Source organism: Phascolarctos cinereus, unplaced genomic scaffold, assembly GCF_003287225.1.
Source record: "Phascolarctos cinereus isolate Bilbo 61053 unplaced genomic scaffold, phaCin_HiC Scaffold_1;HRSCAF=81, whole genome shotgun sequence".
In the NCBI taxonomy this organism is placed as follows: Eukaryota; Metazoa; Chordata; class Mammalia; order Diprotodontia; family Phascolarctidae; genus Phascolarctos; species Phascolarctos cinereus.
Window position 1 is genome coordinate 219,788,733 of NW_027555514.1, and position 22,017 is coordinate 219,810,749.

Sequence of the window (22,017 nt, forward strand, 5' to 3'; positions counted from 1 at the left end):
CGATAAGCATTTATTAACCTAACCATTTAACTCATAAATTTAGAGCTTGAAGGGATTAACGTTCACACACACACACACACACACACTCTCACTCACTCACACTCACTCCCCAGCCCTTTTTTAAGATATGGAAGTTAAAGCCATTAAGGTTAAGTGACTTGTCCAGAGACACTTAGGTTGGAAGTGGTAGGGCTGGGGCCCCTGACTCCAGATCCAGAACTGCTTTTGGCACCAAAGTCCCATCCCTGCCTTTACCAAAAATTCCCTCTCCAACAATGAATGGGCCACAAATGGCTCATTCAGCCTGTGCCGTAAGACCTTTGGTGAGACGTGCTTCCCTGTTGATCTCCAGTTTATTCTGTACGAGCTTGTTTATATATTAGTTGTTTGCACCTTGCCTCCCCCATTAGACTGTGAGCCCCTCAAGAGCTGGAACTTTTTGCTTTTCTTTGTATCCATAGAGTTCAGTTTAGCACAGTGTCTGGCACGTGGTAGGTACTTAATAAATGCTTGCATTGACTGAGAAGACATCCTACGACATGCCCACCTAGGCCATTCCACTTTGGGACAGTTCTTATTAGAGTTTCCTTAAGTCGGGCTCACATCTGGCTCTCTGATCCTGCCCCCCGGACCATCATTCCTAGGCAAGGCTGTCTAGAACCAACCTGACCAAGTGCAGAAATGGAAACCGGTCAGGCCAAGGTGTCCAGGCACCTGATCTGGTACATCGTAAAGAACCACGGCTTTGGACTTCAAAGAACCTGGGCTCGGAAACTGGGTTGGGCCCTTTGCTTCCCCGTGTGACTCTGGGCAGGATCACCCGGCCTCTCTGGGCCTCAGTTTCCTCCTCTGGCAGTCCCTGGCAGCTCTAGAGCCAGACAGCCCTTTAATACCCGCGGCCGGCTGGCACGCCCTCCCTAAGGCCCGCCTGGTTCAGAAGGAACAGGCCTGGCAGGCGCAGGTGGCCCTGGAGTGGAGGCAGGTAGGGAGCTCCGCCCCTCCTTTCCCGCCCCGCCCCCCCCTCAGGGCCCCGAACCCACCCAGCCAGCCCAGCCGGCCCTACCAGCTAGCCACCGAGGAAGCTACGTCCGCCAACAGGATTCCGAGCCCCGGCCTCCCCCAAGACACACCCCGGCACTCGGGGCCTCAGGGCTCCTCCGTACAATGCCCCCCGCCACGCGTCCCCGCCTCCTGTTCACGTGGGTTCCTGCAGCGATGCCCTCTGGGAACTGTAGTTTTCCTTTTAACCGAGAGGGCGGGACGCTCCCTTCTCTCTTCCTCCCACTTACCACCAGCCCCGCCTTCCCGCCGGCCGACCGACTCTTCCCAGCGTGCCCGGCGTGAGGACAGGCATGCAAGGCAAGGCCCTGGGGCCTGACTTGACGGGCGCGAGGCGGGCCGGGAGTTGTAGTCCACCTGGTGCCGTGTATCACTAGTGGCCCTCGGTGGCGGAGACTCGCTATCCCACAGTGCCCTACGCCGGAGACCGCGCGCTTGCTCACTCGCGCCTGCCCGCCCGCCCGCTCGTTCGCTCGCGCTTTCTCGCTCACTAGGTCTCCCTCCTCCCTCACGTACAGCGGGGGCTCCGGCCACAAGCGGCGGCGGCTGAGCAGGAGGCGACCGCGACGGCGGCGGCGGCGGCAGCGGCGGCAGCGGCGGCGGGAAGATGTCGGGGGAAGACGAGCAGCAGGAACAGACGATCGCCGAGGACCTGGTGGTGACCAAGTACAAGATGGGGGGCGACATCGCCAACCGTGAGTGCGGCCCGGGGGGCTGAGGCGGGCGGGCGGGATCCAGCGGAGGCGAGTCTCGGGCTCCGGGGCCGCGGCCGCGGCTCGGGGCGTGCGGAGGAGCCGGGCCGGGGCCGAACAGGGGGCCGGGGCGGTTGGGGCGCCGGGCAGTTGGCAGCGAGGGAAGGGCGCGCCCCTCTCGGGCTCCGGGGGCCTCGAGGGAAACGGCGCCGGGGCCGGGAGCTGGGCCGGTTCGGCCGGGTGGCGCTGGGATCCGGCATCTGGCCGGGGCTCGGGAGCCTGCCGGGCACGTGTTGCCGAGGCCCCCATGCGGGGCGCTCCCTCCTCTCCTGCCGCCGCTGACACCAGCTGCCCCGCCACGTGCTTCGCTGGGGCCTTTTCTTCTCCGTGCCTCCGCCTTCCGAGGGGGGCTCCCCCTGCCTGTCTCGGGCGACGGGGGCTCCCCCGTAGCTTTGGGCCACCGCAGCCTGCCCGCTGCCCCGGAGCGACATCCCACGGTGCTCCTCTCCCCTGCCCTCCCCCAAGTCCCACGGAGCCACCCCGGGGACGTCCCGAATTAGCTTCGATTTCCCCGGGAATTGACATCTCCTTGGGGGTGTTTTCGAGTCCCTCCGCACTCATGCTGCGGGCTTACGAAACGCCAGGTGGAAAGCAGCTTGTTTTCCAAGCCGGAAGTTTTCCCCTTTATCTGACATGCGGTGACTTTCCTAGCAGTTGTCCCTTTGCTGTCCCGGCTGCCAGGCAGGTGTCACAATTTCCCACTTCTCTCCAGAAATTCCTTGGACCACATCTCAGAACTATATCCCTGACCACTCTCTGGAGAGCTGCAATGTCTTTTCTTTTGTCCTAGTGACTTTCAGTAGGGTGGTGGAGGTTGGTACTGTCTGTAGTACTTAATCTGGCTTAGGAAAGTCACATCTTTTTTTTTTTTAAAGATCACGAAAGAGATCAACCCAAATTGGGTCTGAATTTATCCCAGGCTTAGAGATTGTTGCTTCTCTTAAGACCCATCTCTGCATACACATTAAAGCCCTGTACCAGGGTGTTTTTAGAACTTTTTTTTAGAGTTTGGCTATTGGAAAATTGTAGGATGAGGAAAACAGTTCTCTCCTTTGAAAGTCACTAGTGTTGTTGAGTATTTAGAGTACACTGCTGCTTCCGACCCATGTGTTCTCAGCATTTAATTTCATTCAACTTTGTCTTGGGAAGTTTGTGAGGAATGGGGAAGGTTTTGTTGAGTTGTACTTACTAACACACCCCTAATTTGAGGGTATCAGGAGATGGAAAAAGAGGACATTTAACAAGGCATCAGCCTCAGTATTCAGCTCCATCTTCCCTCTGTTCTTGATGCCTATAAACAATCTTCTAGCTTGCTTTTCTTGCGCATGGGTTTTCCCCTGGGATCTTTTAAAGTTAATAAACTCTGTCCTATTACATCAAAGGTACCACTTTCCTAACTAGGGAAGGAGAAAAAAAAAGACTATGGCTGGAGTTATTCTTAAATCTGGTTATATTTTGACCAAGAGTTGAGAAGGGAGTTATTTTTCTCAGGGAAAGGGGGGGACTATCTAGATTTTCCAGCAGCTTTTCTGAGATATGAGATCTAAAGGCATTACCAAGAGTGCAGGGCTCAGTATCCAGGTTAATTTTACCAAAGTTGTGCCCAGTGCTTGGAAGGCTGGAGTGGTGGGATTCTAAGCAAGATACCCATCTATCCTACCAGGAGTCCTGAGAGTGGTAGTAGAGGCATCAACTTCAGGTGCATCCGTGCTGGGTCTGTGTGAGAAGGGTGATGCTATGATCATGGAGGAGACAGGAAAGATCTTCAAGAAGGAAAAGGAGATGAAGAAAGGTAACAGGCCCTTCACTAGTTTCTTAAATTTTTCCAATATGATCCGAATTGACTTATGTAATCATCTCTGGGGTTGAAATACTTGGGAATATAGGTGGGGCATGGGACCAGAGACCTGTCCTACCCAATTCAAAGTGGCTAAGCCTGGGTGGAGTCTCTGGTGAAGTCCCTCTTCCTATTTGGCTTAGGGGTACTAGAACTAGGGAGAAACAGGTACTAGGGTTGACAGCCACTTTTTTTACAGGTATTGCCTTCCCTACAAGCATCTCGGTAAATAACTGTGTCTGTCACTTCTCCCCCTTGAAGAGCGACCAGGACTACATCCTCAAGGAGGGTGACTTAGTAAAAATGTAAGTTCCTGACTAGTCAGTGGCCCTCCCTCTTCTCAGCCTTGGTCCAAGCTCTCCCCAGTTGTAGTGCCCAGACTGATCCTTGAACCCCAGGGAGAGGCTTATCATATGTGAAATCATGTTTCTAACAGTTTGCTCCATCTGTGTCTTTTAGTGACCTAGGAGTCCATGTGGATGGCTTCATTGCAAATGTAGCCCACAGTTTCGTGGTCGATGCATCTAAGGTGTGTGGCTTGACCTTCAGGCTCCCCTTTTTTGGTACAAGGAAGCAAGTTATGTGGGTGTGGCCGTGTTGCCAGTGTCCTTCCCCCACCCAAATGCAAGCCATTAAAATACCTAGACATCTATTTCCACTGGCAGATAAACTCAAATGTTTAAAGTACCCCTTCCCTAAGTTCCTTCTGATCCTTAAGAAAAAAGGAAATAGGTACTTTTCTCCCTGCTTTCTCATTGGATGGGCATGGCAAGGGACAAGTTCAAGGAAAGGTACTGATTGCTTCTCTCTCTTGTCTGAAGGGCACCCCCGTGACGGGGAGAAAAGCAGATGTGATTAAGGCGGCTCACCTGTGTGCTGAGGCAGCCCTGCGCCTGGTCAAGCCTGGAAACCAGGTAAGGGTGTAGGGTTTATACAATGGTAGGGAAGCTTGTGCCTTCCCCTCACCCTCACCAACCAACACCATGCCCCAAAATGAATTGTCTCTGACTAGCTGCCTCCCGAGGCAGGGTTTTCAAACCTCATTTCCCTGTGGGCCTTCCTGAAACCTATTCACCACCCACCACTTGTCTGTCTCTCTTCCCTTTTCTCTCTTTTCCATCCTACCATCTTTATTGTTACATTGCAATCTGTTGCTTTCACTTTCTTTCCTCTCTTTTCATTCTTCCTTTTCATGTGGCACATAGCTGAAATAAGTGAAGACAGAACTTCTACTTTTATCCTCCCCTCTGTGTAGCATGGAAAGCTTGATATGAATGTAGCTTTAGGATATGAGGGTGATAGGTAAGAGAATGAAAAAGTTAAGAAGTCGTTGTTCTAGGGTAGCAGTCCTCAAAGTATAGTCCAGGGACATCTGGGGGTTCCTGAGAGCATTTTAGGGGTCTTTGGGTCAAAACTATTTTTATAATAAACATTTTTGTTTCTAATATGGTAAATATCAATAGGTAGTATCTATATTAAACAGAAGTTCTTTGGGACATTCTCAAAAATGAGAGTGAAGGGGTCCTGAGACCAAAAAAGTTTGAGAACTAATGCTGGGTAGATCCCATTTTTTTCCTGGGGGAGGGGTGCCCTGCCACTGTGACTTTTGACTTTGTAAGTTTCTGCCCTCTTGTCCTGATTTTCATCTTGTGCCTTCTAGAACACACAAGTTACAGATGCCTGGAACAAAGTTGCCCATTCATTTAACTGCACACCAATAGAAGGTAAGGTTGTGGGTTGAAGGGCCTGTAAGTCCAGAATGAATGTTCAGCCAGGAAATAAGACTCTGGAGATCCATCCTGGCCCAGAGCAGAGAAATGTCATTCCCGAGTTCAGGATCAGACTCCCTTTGTTGTCTGTTCTGTACAGCTTCTCTTAGAAACTGCTGAGGGAGGTGGGTTCTGACAGCTTCCTTCTTGTGGCAGCAGGTGCCAAAGGCTCACTCTCTCTCCTCTACTTATAGGTATGTTGTCCCACCAATTGAAGCAACATGTCATCGATGGAGAAAAAACCATCATTCAAAACCCCACAGACCAGCAGAAGTAAGTCCAGACCCCCTGTCCTTAGCTAAATCTTTCCATGTTCCTTCCTAGTCTCCTTAACCCCAATTGTTAATCCTCTTTTTCTTCTCCTGTTCTCAACAGGAAGGACCATGAAAAAGCTGAGTTTGAAGTTCATGAAGTCTATGCTGTGGATGTTCTTGTGAGCTCAGGAGAGGGCAAGGTGAGCTTCCTCTGGGAGAGAAAGGGAAGAAAGTTGGATGGGACATGACCCCTTGCAGTGCTCACAAGGAAGTAAAGTTTAACTGGAGAAGGACCCAACTAGGGACCTGTCTCTTGGTTATTTTCTTTTAGGCCAAGGATGCAGGACAGAGAACTACCATCTATAAGCGAGATCCTTCAAAACAGTATGGTCTGAAAATGAAAACTTCCCGTGCCTTTTTTAGCGAGGTAGAGAGGCGATTTGATGCCATGCCATTCACTCTCAGGTACTAGTCTCGGTGGGGACAAATTGGGGACTGGGGATGACTCAGAGCCTGCCTGCACACACCCATCCTTCCTTGGATCCATGACCTGCCCAGACTTGTCTCCCCCCAAGCCAAAGGTCTAGGGAGCAGGCATATACTTTTAATGATGTATTTTTGAATTCAGGGTGAGAGAAAAGTGTTAGGGGCTAATGCTAAGAACAGATTCTTCAACTCTTTCTCTGAATCTTTATCCTCAAGGTTCAGCTCAGGTGCCAACTCTTCCCTGAAGCCTTTCCTGATCTTCCCAGTTGTCCTCAGACAACTCAGATTACCTTGTATTTATTGTGTACGTTGCATTCTCCCATCTCCCCTCCCCATGTAAGCTCTTTGAGGGCAGAACAATTTTATTGTTGTCTGTGTATACTCAGTACCCTTGTACTATCCTAGTGCCTTGTATAAATTAGGAGAGTAGATAGTGGTTGAATTATAGTGAGGGTGCTTAAATCACCAAATCTTCTTGAATATAGGGCATTTGAGGATGAAAAGAAAGCCCGAATGGGTGTGGTGGAATGCGCTAAACATGAGCTACTACAACCATTCAACGTTCTGTATGAGAAGGAAGGTGAGTACTGGCTCCTGGGGGATGTTACAAGTAGTAATGTGTTAAGTTCTTAACTTGGAGTTGAGTAACTTCAAGGCAAGGGCTCAACATATCAGAAAACAATCACTGACCTTCCAGCCCCAAAACTCTTTTCCCTTTTCCATAGGTGAGTTTGTTGCCCAGTTCAAATTCACAGTACTGCTTATGCCCAATGGTCCCATGCGGATAACCAGTGGTCCCTTTGAGCCTGAGCTTTACAAGTCTGAGCTAGAGGTCCAGGATGCAGAGCTCAAGGTGAGCAGTGGGGGGTGAGAGGGAGAGGGTGCTGGGAGGGATCCAGGATCTCTATGTCAGCTGACCAGGAATAAGAATGAGGGAGAAAGGCTTAGGGGAGTTAAGTGTAGGAAATGCTGAGTTTCTTCCCTACACATCATCTGCTTTCTTTCCCTTTCCTCTAGGCACTCCTTCAGAGTTCAGCCAGTCGGAAGACCCAGAAAAAGAAAAAAAAGAAGGTTAGTTATAATCCTTCTCATAGCTTGGGTTCATAACTTTCATGTTGGTTTGCCCTTGTCAAAGAATAAATAGTTCATTGAAGGTGGGGGTGGTCAAGGGATTCAGACTCTTGTTGGCCCTCATGTAGTACATTGACAAGTTTGTCTCTTTATACCCTAGTCCCACCAAATTGACCCAGACACTAACCCAAACTGTTAGAGGGTTTTAGTTGTCCTTTCCATTCCAGGCCTCCAAGACTGCAGAGAATGCCACCACTGGGGAAACAGCAGAAGAGAATGAAGCAGGGGACTGAGATGGTTTCCATCTCCTTAGCCCAGTACTCCTCCCTATTTCCCCTCCTACTACACCCTGGGCTTCACAAAGAGCGGTTCATCTTTTCCACCCAGGACCGCTGGCAGAGAGGGGAACGTCTTCCCTCATCCCAGTCCCTACAACCAACCCTCCTTCCAATGACTACCAGCTCCGACTGACTCTGGCCTTGGGAGGCTAGGGCTCCTGGCCATCGCAGACTACTTTAAACAGAAAACAGAAATTGAATAATAAAATCAGGAGTCAAAACCTGTCTTCAAGCCCCTCTTTCTAACTTTTTGTATTGCTCTCTGCTTGGTCAAGGTTGATGGCCCAGCTCTACAGGGAGAGGCAGATGGCTGATCTAGCTTAAGCACTGCTGCCACCTCCCCTGAAATTTTTTACTCTCATCTTTCCTAGTGGTCATCATCTTACTATTTGTCTGGGGTGCCAGCCCCATTCTGCCTCTTCTTCAAGTCTTTGTCTTGCCTCAAAATGGAGTTGGGGAGGTGTCTTCCTCCATTTCTTATTTTGATTCTTATGTAGCAGAATCCTATTCAGATCCAGTCTGTCTGGCCAGGCTTCTCCCGTTTTGTAGGAGCTGGAGCCTGTAATTCTGGGATTCTCTTCTGTTGTATGGATCCTCTTGTTTAAATTTTGTTTTTGCAAGGACAGGATCCACTTGTTTTCTCACAGAACTATAAAGAAATGATCCTTCTCAATTCAACTTTGTTCCTGGAATTACCCATAGTTCCTAATCTAGAGCTGAAAGCCCCATCTGCCAGTTTGGTTCCTGCGCGTGGTGCTCTAATGTTCGTCTTCTGAGAGAGGGCAGGAGTCAGGGGAGCAGATTGACTCTCGAGGAGGGGTCTCCTCCTTTCTGAAGCTGTTGACTTGGATTGTACAGATTCTTGGGGCTTTGTGGGTTGTTGTGGGAGGGGCAGTTAGTAAGTGGGTTCTTGGGGAGCTGGGGCTCCCACTAACTCATGGGGTTTTTAAACGCACTGAGATTGCGTCAATAAAAGAAATTGGATTTGCTGATGATTTTCTGATGTGCCATTTGTAATGCTGCTCATTTGGTGATGGGTTGGGGGGGAGGGAGTGGTCTTAGCAGAAGATGTGTCTCGGGTAAGCAAGTTCCAGTAAACTGGAACAGGTTCCCTAGGATATGATAGCTCTCCACTATCCTAATATGAGGGCCATTTATACCATCTTAAGTTGTATTCTGTCCTCTTTGGGAGTGATGAAAGAGTAATAAAAATCCTACTAATTTCTCTGGATTAGAATTTAAGACTTGTCTGTAGGAAGTGGGAGATTTATGGTTGTTTAATTTTTCTGGAGTGGAAATGTACCTCTTGCTGAGTCCATTTGTTCAGAAATAATAGAATAACCCAATCACCCCCCATTCCCCCCAGGAATGTTCTGTTATTTTTTAAAAATAAAATTGATAAGTAATATTTGTGTTCAGTGTGTGGATGGATTTGGTTGGAGGGAGGGCAACTGATAAGTCTCTGGAAGTCCCAACAAGTTTATTAATATGCCAATATGCAAGCAAGACAGTGCCTCAGGATCTTCATGCTAGACTCTCTTGTAATCAACATTAATGGCTTTGATCCGAATGAAAGCATGTATAAAATTTTTTGAGAAGCTGGGAGGGATAACTAATTGTGGGAAGACAGAAAGAATCTGGATCCAAAGAGATCTGGACAAACTACAATAATCTGGTGGTGTTCCCTCTCATAGGAACAAGAAGTGCCATATTGTTTTCGTCTGGTAGTTCATTCCTTTACCCAAGTATGATTGGGGAAGACAGGAAAAATTTGACGTACTGCACAAATCCACATTGAGACTCAGTTTTTAAAAGCGAGTTCCACTAGTAACACTGCCCCTGTCACACACGTGGGGCGTCCATTTTTGGAAAGGCATTGAACTGAACTGTATCCTAAGGACTGTAACCTACTGGTGAGAAACCTGGAAACATTAATGGTTGAAGAAATCAGGGATTATTAACACAGAGAAAACTGGGAGACTGCTATTTTCAAAAGACTAGGATAGCAGAAAGGATTTGGGAATCAACTGAGGTTTAAATCCTGGCAGCTAGATGGTCCAGTGGACAGGTTGCTGGATATGCAGTCAGGAAGACCTGAGTTCAAACCTGGTCTCAGACACTAGTTATGTGACCCTCATCTCTAAAATGAGATGATAATAGCATCTACCTCCCAGGGTTGTAAGAATAAAATAAAATATTTATAAAATGCTTTACAAAAATGTATACATACACATATATGTAAGTGCTATCTGGTATTATTACTATTAAGTCTTTGTTATATGAGCCTCTGGGTTTTGAAGTGGAAGGAACCTTGGAGATTATTCATTTTTATCCTCTGTAAAATAAGGGATCATCTCTAAGGTTTCCTAAAGCTCTAAATTCTATGAAACCTCATGAAGTATTGTAGGTATTGGCAAGAGATAACTAGATTTGTTTTTCTTGACCCTAAAGGGCTATTTTAGAAGCCACAAGTGAGTGGAAAAGGATGGAGGAAGTCATTCAAATAGCAAAGAGATTCCAACACAGGTCCCCCAGCTCTTTTTAGTACACCAAACTGGCTGATTCTGGGTCAGAGTATATGGAAACTACCTAAAGAACAGAACTTTCCATCAGTGGAATGGGCTATTAAGTTCCTAATTAGTAGAGATCTTCATGGATGCCTATGTGGTCGGGACATTTGTTTTTGTTTTTCTGAGGGTTTTTTTTTGGTTGGGGTTGTTGTTGTATTTTGGTGAGGCAGTCGGGGTGAAGCGACTTGCCCAGTGTCATACAGCTAGTAAATGTCAGGAGTGTCAGGTCCTCCAGGCCAGTGCTCTATTCACTGCACCACTTAGCTGCTCCAAAATCAATCGTATTTTACTTTCTTTTGGCAAGGCAATGGAGGTTAAGTGACCTGCCCAGGGTCACAGAGCTAGTGTCAAATGTCTGAGGCCTACCTGAACTCAGGTCCTCCTGACTCCAGAGCCAGTGCTCTAGATTCATTGCGCCACCTAGCTGCCCTGGGGGGGACATTTGTAGATGAGATTCATGCCTTAAGAGGCTGGACCAGGTGAGTTCTTGTTTCCTTTATTTCCTAGAAAGAGACAGTAATTGAGTTGAAAGGAGCTGGCATTTGTGGATTTTATTCACAAAGGGTAGGGGATGATGGTGTCATCTGTTCCTACTTAGAGGTTCTTCCTCAGGTATTACAATTCTAGCTTTGCCAGTTGGGATTTCTTTTCCCTTCTAGAACTGCATTTAGTTTTTATTCTGAATTTAACAAATAACAAATAGAATGACCAGTTTGCCTTTTTTTATCCTTTGTTTCGCTCCTAAACTTCAAGCAGTTGGAGGAATGAATAGCTCAAGTAGCAGTGATAAACAATAGTGAGAGTGATGGAGATACTGACTAATTCAGCCCAGTGACCTTTCATCTCTATTTAATAGGGAAACAAGCACCTCAGCTATGTATGTGGGTTTACTCCGGAGTGGTGGTACACGTGTGTGTTGTGGTGGAAAGATGTGGGGCAAGCACTGGTTTCTGAAACATCAATGAAAGTTGAAAGCCCAAATGAGAACATATATAAAATGCTACATAAATAAAAGCATTATTGTTATTATTATTAAAGGTATCCATTCCCTATCGGGTAAGACTCTTTCTCCTGTTTTCCTATCTTCCTATTTTCCTTGGGGAAGATGATTTTCCTTTAAGTTTCTCCTAATCTTTAATCTGCCTTCCTTCCAACAATTAAACTTTGAGAATGCCTCTAATAATAATTGATATTTACATAGTGGTTTGTAATTTACAGAGCACTTTACCTCTTTTGTCTCACGTGACCTTCTTTGTTACTCACGGGGCAGATACCTGTGAAGAGGTATCCCCATTTTACAGATGAGGAACCTGAGCCCCAGAGAATGACTTGCCAAGAGGGAGCTTGGCAAAATTGCTCTGTTATGGTCTCTCTTCTCTTGGAATACTCTCACTTTTCCTGATTTCTTCAGCTCCCAGGGGTTCAATTATCACCTAGATGTTGATGACACCTAAATCTCTATATTCATCCACATTCTCTCTCCTGAGCTACAGTCCTGCATCACCAGAACTCTACTGGACATTTTAAACTAGAAGGCCTGTAGTCATCTCAAAATCAACATGTCCAAAGCAAAACTCCAAAGCCATTTGTCTTCCATATTTCTATAAAGTGCACCACTGTCCTTCCAGTCACCTTTGTTGTCATCTACATCTCAATCTCACTCTCCCCATTTATCCTATCATTGCTAAACTGTTGTTTCTACCTCCATAACATCTCTCTGGTACACTCCCTTTTCCTCACTTATACAACCACCACCCCAGCTCAGGACTTCATCATCTTACCTGGACTATAGCAATGCTATTTATTGGCCTATTTCTCAAGCCTCTCCCTGCTAATCCATCCTCCATAGAGCTACCAGAGTGCTTTTCCTTAAAACATAGATATGATTATGTCAGTCAATACACACTTATTAAGGCCTGCTATGTGCCAGGTACTGTACTAAGCACAGAAAGACAAGCCCTTGCCCTCAAGGAGCTTAAAATCTATGGAGGGGAAGATAACACACAAAAGGAAGATTAAAAGGATTGGGGGGGGGATAGATAATATAGGAGAAGTCCAAAGGAGTACAGCTAGATGGGAAATGAAGAGATGGCTGGCCTGGACACCCTTTTTAAATAGAGGTTTTAGGAGGATCACTCCATTACTCCCTCCAATCAGAGGAGTACCCAAGGACAGAAGGTATTGATGACGTGTGAGTAGTTAATAAATTCTGATGGCTTCTTACCACCTCTATTAAATATAAACTCATCTGTTTGTCATCTAAAGCTCTTCACCACCTGGCACATGCTACTTTTCCAGTCTTAGTACACATTACTTTCCCCCATCCACTCTACAATCCTACCAAACAGCCCTTTTTGCTGTTCATCATACACAAGCTTGGAATGCCTTCCCTCCTCCCTTTAGCCTTTTAGAATACCTCCTGGTCTCCCCAGCTCATTGTTCCTTACCCACCTGGCCTTTCCAAGATTACCATATATATGTATGTGTACACATACGTAAATTTCTTGAGAACAGGGACTACTTAGCTTTTTGCCTGCCACTTAATATTCCCTGCCTCTAGGTGTGAACCATCTACTTGGAAAAGGAGGAATACACCAGGGTTCACAAATAAAGTAAATACAGTGTATAAATAAAATAAATACAAGTTAGTTTAGGGGAAGCACCAACTGGAGGAATCAGGAAAGATCTTTTTAAGGAGGTGACAGTTCAGCTGAGCCTTTAAAATCATCTTGCAATTCCAAGAAATAGAGGGGAGGAGGTGCATAGGGAACAAAGTCAAGGAGGCAAAAGAAGGTGGTCTGCTGGATAACTTAACAAGTAGATATGTCATTTTGACTGTAGCAGAAGGGTGATGTCAGAACTATGTTTTAAGGAAATCACTTTGGTAATGAGTGGAAAATGGACTGGTGAGGAGAGAGATAGGAGGCTGTTGTAATGATCCAGGCAAAAAGTGATGAGGACCTTTATTAGGTAGCAGTTCTGTGAGAGAAGATGGAGAGGTGAGGTATTGAGAAGGTAGAATTGTTGAGGTTTAGGGGTGCTGGGACCCCAATATCACAACACGCAGATTCTGCCTGAAAGAATTAGACCCAAGCCTTCTTTCAGCCAAAGGCCAGGTTTATTAGAATATCCGTCATGTTGGGAAGACTTAAGGAGTCTGAATGTTAGCGAGCTATTGGCTACACTGTAAGAATGTAGGCACCTTAATGGAGTCAAGATGGACCTTATATACAGAAAGACTGTGGGAGGGATCTAGGAGCGGCTAAGTAGTTTGAGGTGACTGGAGGAGGGGTCTAAGGAGGATCTGGATGGGAGTGGCCAATAAACTGGGGTGAACAGAAGTCCTGGGACCTGGACCACGTGGCCAAGGGAGAATGTAGCCTAGCCAGGATTAAAGGTGGGAAATGGCCAGGAGCCATAGGGAAGTAAGACAATGGAGGGTTAGGCTAGGTTAAGGGTAACAGAGAATTGGGAGATTGGGTGTAGCCACAATGAAAGGCCAGTTGATGGGATTATAGTCTTAGGGAACCAGATTTGGCCATGTGGGAAAGTCCAGGGTTTTTCCTTTTTGGGGTTACAGATCCCAAGCCCATAAATTAACAAGGCTAGGCAGTCAACTGATTAGTGGTAGGGCAGTTGGAGGAAAGAGTCCAGTATGAACCTAAATTAGGAACCTGAGTAACCAGAAGCGCAGTGATGCCCTAGACATCAAGGAAAAGGGAAGATAATGAGTTTGCCTGTCATCATCAAGGGTCATAGAGGGAATCTAATTAGACTGAAGGCCTGAAATTGGTTCTGTTATTTCTTAACTATCTTAAGACAAGAACATACTGAGGATGTGAAGGGGGAGAAGGGAAAATTATCTTACATAATCAGGGTGAGCAAGTAAACATCTATACATACAAGGAAGAGAAGGCTGTGGGAATGATGGCTAACATTTGAACCTTACTCTTATCTGAACTGGTCAAAGAAAAAATACACACATAGTTGGGTACAAAATACAACTCACTCATTAGGGAAATGGAAGAAGGGAGAATTAGTGGGAGAGTAGTGGAAGGGAAGGATTAGACTTAAGTAAAAAAAAAATTCTAAGAATGTGCAAAAATATTTGTAATCTCTTTTTGAGGTGGTAAAGAATGGAAACCTGAGGAATGACTGAATAAGTTATGGTATATAAATGTGATGGAATATTATGGTGCTGTAAGAAATGATGGAGATGGTTTTAAAGAAACCTGGGAATATTTATACTGACTGATGCAGAATTAACAGAACCAGGATAACAGTTCATACAACGACAGCAATATGATAAAAACAGCTTTTCCTAAATTCCTAAAGAATTAGGAATTGTTATCAGTGTAATAATCAACTACATTTCAAGAGAGCTAATGATGGAACATGCTACCTATCTCCTGATGCAGAGGTGAAAGGGCTCAGAGTACAGAATGAGACTTTTATTTACTTTTTGATATGTCCAATGCAGAAAATTGTTTTGACTATACCTATGTATAACAGGGGTTTTGATTTTCTTTCATGCCCAATTGAGAAAAGGGTTGGTCGGGAGGGGTTGGGAGTGGGGTGCGGGGAAGAGGGAACAGAAGGCAAATTTTTGCTGATTTTAAATATATGTGTATTACTTTCTTTAAAAGAAAAATAATAAGTTCGTTTTGGAAATTTTCTTCGTGGCTGATATGCACTGCGGACAGAGACTGAAACATCAAATAGGCAACTTCTCCCACTTCCTCTCCCCGTTCCCTGCTTACAGGACCTCACCTCCACACGTGAGATTGGACCATCCACAGTAAAATGGCGGATCCCACCAAGGGACTACAACTCCCATGAGGCTATTAGAGTGAGGGCGGAAATGACCTTGATTCCTTAAAGGCCGTGTTGGAAAAGGGCAGCTGTTCCAGCACAGGAATAATCGGGATAAGGACAGTGAAGTGAAAAACGTCGGCGGGGTGCAGAGCCTGGTGGATGTTTCTGTGGCCACTCCTCATGGTGTTCTCCAAGCATTTTCCGTAGGTACGCTGGGTAATCTAGGGCCCACGAAGCTTAAGGGAAAAAAGACGGCCGCCATTGTTCCTTTCCTGGGAAACTCCGCCCCACCGGCGGGACGGACACGTGAGGGATTTAGGACGGAAGTGACGACACGGTAGCATTGTTAAATAAGACGCGCGAGAGGCGTTGTGTCTTTTCTTCTTAGCGCCATCTTGTCGAGTGAGTGGGTTCTTCTTTTTCTCCCTCATAGCTGGGCTCCACAATCCGTAGCCATCCGGACTCGGTGTTTGCCACCCGTCCTCCAGACTAACCTTGTTGTTTTCCTCTCTCCCCACAGCTTCCATTGCGCCATGAGAGCCAAGGTAAGTGGGGCTGCCTGTGCCTCTGGGGCAGAGGAGTCGCCGGGGAGCGAGGCCTGCCTGGCCTAAGGGGAAAGCGGGGGGAGGGAGCGGCCTGTGGCCTGGCGTTTTGTCGTCCAGGGTCCGAGAGCCCCAGGAGCTCTGCGGGAGGAGTAGAGGAGAAAAAGTAGGAAGAGGTAGGAAGGCAGAAAAAAGGGAGCAAGAGGTGGCTGGGTCAGGTACTGCTGTGGACTTGGAGGGATGGGGAGGCAGTGATCTTGTTAGACCTGGAGTCTCAAGATTTGGTGCTTATTGAGTTATGTTTATATTCTCAAGTCAGAACGCTGGGTTGGGACGAACAGTATAGCATGTTTATCGTAACCAGATGAATGCACAATGCACTGAGCTTTCTGGGGTAGACTTGGTTTCAAAGAGAGAAGATAAATTTTTTTAACAAAACTTTAGAATGAGAAAGGATCATGCGCCCGATTTTATTTTGCAAAATGTAGGTGTTAAACATAGGAGAAGCAGTGTGGACTCAGTTGCTTGTTTGGGGGACTTAACATTGTTATTGGTACTAACTGACTCTTATTTTACTCCGGCTCGTTTTGGACTACAGTGGAGGAAGAAGCGAATGCGTAGGTAGGTAGAGTTCTTAAGAATTCCGGAGGGTTGAGGGTTGGATGTGGTTAACAAGTTTGCAAAAAGAAGTCGTTGGAATGAAAAAAAAAAACCCACGACTTTTTAATCCCGAAAAGAAAGTTGGAAACAATAGGTTAATTTGATTGCATTTTTTTGTCCTAGGGTGACTGCCGTCACTGGGAACAAAAATAATAAACTTATGTTTGGATTGCTTTTTATTGGAATGGAGTTGCATACTGACTCCCTGAGATAGAGAAATTGGAGGGCTTACCTGGTTCCCCTTTACAGGCTGAAACGCAAGAGGAGAAAGATGAGGCAGAGGTCCAAGTAACCAGACTGCTGACCACGGAAGCCACAGGAGCAGAGATGGAATGACCCTTGGTGACATACTCAGGAAGGCAGAAACCTTTGGGAGACATCACCCCACCCTACGAAGGACTCTACTAGATCTACCACCATCTGAAGACCTCCCTGACAAAAGGACATGCCATCATTTAATGCAGATTCCATCTATCTGCCTCTTGACTTTGTGCCATGGGACGTTTGTCATTCCGGACTGATTATTTTCTTTGTGGCTTAAGTGTAGCGCGCCTGTATAATAAATCCTCACTACTTTCTTGTTTGAAAAAAAATGAGCATGTGTGTTATTTCAAGGTCTTTCTTTTCTATTGCCACTACTATTGCTGAGGGGATATAAAGGAGTTATCACAGGGAGTTGACGTGATTGAATGTTTATTTGATCACATCTTTATCTGAATACGTCTGTGTTCCTCTGCCCTCGTAAGATGTATGGCTGGCTCTGCAGTGAGTGCTAGGTAATGAAAATGGACATCATGAGTTGAGATGCCGGAGTGGGAAGAGGAACTGAGTGGAATTGTGGCTGGAACGGGGGAAAAGCATTAAAAAGTAAGCGCCTCCTGGCATTTTAGGAGGGTGGGGCATGGTGGCTGTGGTTAGGTTAGAACCCAAGGTTGCATGGGGTGCGCGTTACTTCCTGGTTCTCGGGCCGCGCAAAGCGTTCTGTTACCATCGTAACGCGCGGAGCCTGCTGGGAGCTTCCTGGGGCCGAATGCGCCACTACGGCGTCGATCGAGTTTGGTTCCGGGGCTGGTTCCTAGAGCGTCGTCGCTTCCGTAGGAAGCGGAAGTGCCTCTGGGTGGGCGGCTCTTTGTCAGTCGGAGGAGCCGGCAGGCGGTACTGGCGGCTGCGGCGGGGACAGCGGCGGCTCTGGCTGCAGGTGAGGGAGGGGGAGGCGACGCCCGAAGGGGAGGAGCCGGGACTGGCCCCAAGCGCCCGCCTGGTCTGCTCGGCTGCGGGCCGGCCAGCAGGGCCGCTCTGTTAGCCTAGGCCCCTCGATGGGGCTTCCTGAGCACAGGTACTCACTCCCCTTGCCTCAGCACACCCCTCTCCCTGCCCCGTGACGTCACGGGTCCCCGGTCTTCCAACTGGGGCCCTCAGCTAGTGGCTCAGCCCGTGCCCGCCGGCCGCCCGTGCGTGTGCGCGGCGGGCTGAAGAGCCCCCAGGGCCCTTGCTCTTACTTTCCCCCAGCCAGCTTTGGCCCGGCTCGTTCTCAGCAGCTTCAGGCCAGCCTTCCACGTCCACGCTGTTTTCCCCGACTCCTCCCAGCCCAAAGTTCTGCTTTCCCACGCGTGTTGTCTTCACCTCCACATTTTGTGACCTCCGATCCCGTCTTGTCCCCATACCCTCTTCCTATCAACATCACCTCCCTTTGACAGGTAGGAAACAGAGCAGAGACCCTGGAGCCTAAGGGACCTGGCATCCTAAGTCAAGACTTCAGAGTGCACACCCCAAAAATCCTGCTACCCTATTGGACTCTGCAGCTTCACGGAAACCCTTAGGCGTCCACTAAGGCTCTGTCACCTGCTCAGATCTCATCAGTGATGTGGAAGTGGATACCTGCGACAGCCCCAGACTTTACCTGAGATAACTTAGGTATCTATCCCGGGAGAGTTGTGAGGGGAGTTGTCTCCTGATCTTTCAAGGGATGTACAGTGAAGATAGGCTTAGGATGGCTATTGTCTAGCTGCCTGATGTCACTTTCTTTTTAGTTCATTCAGAGTGCTTGCCATCTCTTTCAGCAACCATTTTATTACTCTTATTATTTCTAGATTCTACTTCCATAAATGCAACCATTGTTGCCCCATGCGTCATGCTGCATGTTGGGCCAGTTATGACCTTATTGGCCTATTTGAAGGAGGGCTAAGGAAGGAGTCAGGGTTAAGAATAAGTTGGGCAATGGAAGTAAAAGCAAGAGAGGCTTCACTGATTCAAGGGAAAAGAATGGTGGTGTTGCCATCCCTGAGCAGCAGAGGGGGCCCTTAGCATCATGTGGAAAATACTTGCGGGTAAGACGTGGTAACAGAGACAGCGGTCCTGGGCCAGAGGGTGGGGCAAACAGTAGACTTGATAGTTCAGATGTCCCTTGAGGAAAGAGGAAGATTTAAAAGGATTTTATAGAATCTATAAATAAATAGAAACTTTATGAGTGTGAGGAGTAGCCTGACTTAGTGTTAAGTCAAACCTCTCATGAAATCCATCTGAGCAGGGGTAGGATTTTGAGGAGTAGGAGGTGAGAAGGGGTATTGGTGGTGGAGGAGGAGGGACAGAAAAAAGGTTTCTATGAAGTTGACAGGGTTCAGATTAACTTTCTCCTTCCATTTTGGCCTTGTTTCCCAAAAAGCTTTTTATCCTGGGGGTGGGGAAAACAGCTGCTGAATCCCTCTCCTCCCCGTGTAATAGACACCCAGAAAAGTTTAGGGGCTTCCCAAGCTGGTGACACTTCTCCCTTTGTCCAGGGTTCCAGAAAGTCTGGAGGTTTGGAGTATAGAAGCCACCCCCCACTTAGGGACATTTGGGAAAGGTTCAGAGTAGATCAGAACATTAAAAATTAAGGTTGTGCTGCTATTGTCCTTTCCCTAGTGCCCTCAGTATCCTCTCTCCAGCTCCTCACACACACTCCCGCAAAGCTTATTCAAACACTTATGAAAAGTTTTGATTTCATTCCAGTGACTTTAATAAGGTCAGTGAGAGGGGGAGGCAAAATCCTACACTATCCTCTTCAGCTAGCCATCATTAATCAGCAGGTGGGTGGCTTAACTCCCCCCCCCTTTTTTTTTCCTTCTCCCCTGCCCAAAATAAGCAAGCAAAGTGAATCACTCCCAACAAGATCAGGTGCACAAGGGGTTGGGCAAGACCTCTCCTGATACTCTTCATACTCCAGCAGTGGCAGCAGTTCCAGTCTGTAAGTATGGTAGGCACAGAATCTACTAGTGGCCCCGTGGGTCAGTCTCTCACTGCCAAGAATAGGGACGAGTAGGGTCCTTTTCCAGGAATCCCTTTATCTGACGCTGCCCTCTTTTTTCCTATTTGTACCCAAGGGTGGCGGAAAAGGAAGAAGCCACTCATTTGGAGTGGGACCAGAATGCCCGACCGAGACAGCTACACCAATGGCACAGGGAGCAGCAATGGAGGCTCTGGAGGTGGCGGCAGCGAGGAGACCAGTGGAGCTGGGTCAGGAGCCAGTGCAGGCAGCTCAGATGCTATCTGCCGGGACTTTCTGAGGAATGTGTGTAAGCGGGGCAAACGCTGCCGTTACCGCCACCCAGACATGAGTGAGGTCTTCAACTTGGGGGTGAGCAAGAATGAATTCATCTTCTGCCATGACTTCCAGAACAAAGAGTGCAGTCGTCTGAACTGCCGCTTCATCCATGGCTCCAAGGAGGATGAGGATGGCTACAAGAAGACAGGTGAACTACCCCCACGACTAAGGCAGAAAGTGGCAGCAGGCCTGGGCCTCTCTCCAGCTGACCTCCCCAATGGCAAAGAGGAGGTTCCTATCTGCCGGGACTTTCTCAAAGGGGATTGTCAGCGTGGAGCCAAGTGCAAGTTCCGCCATCTACAGCGGGATTTTGAGTTTGAAGCTCGGGGTGGGGGGGGCACTGGTGGAGGGGGTTCTGCAGGTCCAGCTCCCACCAACCGTCGCCATGATCTTTATGACACATATGATCTTTCGGACCGGGGCTTTGAGGACCATGAGCCATGCCCCAAACGTCGTCGGGGAGGGGGTGGGTGCCCCCCAGATGGTTCCCACTTTGAGACATTTGAGTACAGCCTGGCCCCACCCCGGGGATTGGAGTGCCGTTTGCTAGAAGAAGAGAATGCTATGCTCAGGAAGCGGGTGGAGGAGCTAAAGAAGCAGGTCAGCAACTTGTTGGCCACCAATGAAGTCCTGTTGGAGCAGAATGCCCAGTTCCGTAACCAGGCCAAGGTCATGACCCTGAGCTCCACAGCACCAGCCACAGAACAAACGTTGGCACCAAGCGTGGGCACTGTCACCAACTACAACCATGGAATTGCCCAGACACACACCACACTCAGCAGCCAGGCCCTGCAGCCTAGACCTGTGTCCCAGCAAGAGCTTGTAGCTCCTACAGGTGCACCCGCTGCCCCACCAACTAATGCAGCACCTCCCACAGCCCCTCCACCACCACCACCACCCCCTCACCTGAACCCAGAGATCGCACCACTCTCAGCTGCTCTGGCCCAAACAATTGCCCAAGGCATGGCCCCTCCTCCAGTCTCGATGGCCCCTGTGGCAGTGTCTGTCGCCCCTGTGGCTGTTTCAATGGCCCAGCCGCTGGCAGGAATCACAATGAGCCACACCACTACCCCCATGGTGACTTACCCTATTGCCTCACAGAGCATGCGCATCACTGCCATGCCACACTGACCAGGTCGCTGGACACTTATCTGATACTTCCTCCCTGGCAAAGAGGGTGGGAGAAGAGGGCTTGTTCGTCTCTTCTCTTCGTGTGCATAGAAAGGAGCTCATGAGAGAATGAGGATAGCAGACCTACCGGTATTGATTGGTGTTCTAGAAAAGGTGAGGGAAGGTTAGATTTTCCCCAGCCTCCCAAGACGCGCACCTTTACAGCTTCCCTCAGTCCAAGCCAGAGGAACCTAACAAGGGAGCAAGGGACTCTCCTGGCAGCCTGGGAGAGTCAGGGATGACTGAAGGGCTTTTGTGTTCCCAGAAACACTTGGCTCATGGGCTGTTGAGCTCTCAGACACTGCCCTCCGCTCTGCTCTCCCCCATACCCATGGCATAGACTAGCACTGATTTTTTGAAAGTGAGCCCAGACCCTGTAAAGGGAGGGTAATTGGGGTCAAGGAAAGTCAGAATATGGAGCTTTCAGACTCAGAGACTTCGGCCCTTTCTTGATGTGAGGATTCCTCTGGGCCCAGGGTTGAGGAGAGGAATACCAGGAGGCCCTAATGTTTCAGGGCAGTGGGCCAGGGAATTGTTAACCCAGGTGGGGTTAGGAGTCCACAGAGCAGGACCCCACCATTTTCCAAAGAAATAAAATAATTATTTTTAACAAAAGGAGGCACTGGAGACTTACTGGGAGGTTATGTGTGTTGGGAGTCCTGTTTTAAAATCTGAACACAACCCACCTGTGGGCAGTATGGAAATGGCTTTGTAGAGGACAATGAGAAGAGTCGTGGATCCCGGGACTAAAGGCTCTGTGGATCTGTAAAGATTCAAGTTGGGGGTAAGGGGACTGGCAACACATGGTAAGGTTTAAAAATAACCTGTCTGTGTCTTGAATGCAGTGTTATTCCCAGGCAGTCTTGCTAACCAGGGCTCCTAGGGTCATTGGTGGAGGAGGGGCGATGAAATGTATTGCTGGGAAGCTGGGATGGGGTGTTCATCTAGCTGACAGATTCTGCCCTTTCCTCCCTGACTTTGAAATAGCAGGTGCTAGAGAAGTTGGGTGGGGGAGGGGGAGATATCCATGGCTGATGGACTATGCCAAGCAAGGTTTCATTCCCTTTCAAGCTGCATTTGTGACATTGTTTAATGGCCAGTGATGCTTCTCCTT

At 48.1% G+C, this 22,017-nt stretch overlaps 2 protein-coding genes and 1 non-coding gene across 3 annotated transcripts; all 3 read left to right on the plus strand.

Annotated features, from left to right (window-relative positions):
- The first annotated feature begins 1,485 nt into the window (after positions 1–1,485).
- Positions 1,486–8,974, plus strand: PA2G4 (proliferation-associated 2G4). Its single transcript, XM_020990004.2, has 13 exons — positions 1,486–1,754; positions 3,475–3,603; positions 3,848–3,953; positions 4,108–4,177; positions 4,470–4,562; positions 5,309–5,372; positions 5,612–5,690; positions 5,793–5,871; positions 6,003–6,136; positions 6,643–6,737; positions 6,883–7,010; positions 7,175–7,228; positions 7,456–8,974. The coding sequence occupies exons 1-13, from the start codon at positions 1,667–1,669 to the stop codon at positions 7,519–7,521; spliced, it is 1,185 nt and encodes a 394-aa protein (XP_020845663.1). The 5' UTR covers positions 1,486–1,666; the 3' UTR covers positions 7,522–8,974.
- Positions 8,975–15,313: 6,339 nt separating this feature from the next.
- LOC110210916 (uncharacterized) lies at positions 15,314–16,332 on the plus strand. The gene is made up of 3 exons (XR_013482583.1): positions 15,314–15,496; positions 16,092–16,114; positions 16,277–16,332. It is a non-coding gene; the product is annotated as an uncharacterized LOC110210916 (transcript).
- A 3,224-nt stretch (positions 16,333–19,556) lies between these two features.
- Positions 19,557–21,518, plus strand: ZC3H10 (zinc finger CCCH-type containing 10). The gene has a single exon (XM_020990006.2). It carries the CDS (start codon positions 19,557–19,559, stop codon positions 20,862–20,864), a length of 1,308 nt encoding a protein of 435 aa, XP_020845665.1. The 3' UTR covers positions 20,865–21,518.
- The last annotated feature ends 499 nt before the right edge of the window (positions 21,519–22,017 follow it).

What these genes read in the sequence shown, in the direction of transcription:
- ZC3H10 (XM_020990006.2), top strand. Translation starts at nt 19,557, where the DNA reads ATGCCCGACCGAGACAGCTACACCAATGGCACAGGGAGCAGCAATGGA.
- PA2G4 (XM_020990004.2), top strand. Translation starts at nt 1,667, where the DNA reads ATGTCGGGGGAAGACGAGCAGCAGGAACAGACGATCGCCGAGGACCTG. An exon ending in GGGGGGCGACATCGCCAACC is followed by an intron (nt 1,755 to 3,474) that starts GTGAGTGCGGCC and finishes CTATCCTACCAG; the next exon opens with GAGTCCTGAGAGTGGTAGTA. An exon ending in CGTTCTGTATGAGAAGGAAG is followed by an intron (nt 6,738 to 6,882) that starts GTGAGTACTGGC and finishes CCTTTTCCATAG; the next exon opens with GTGAGTTTGTTGCCCAGTTC.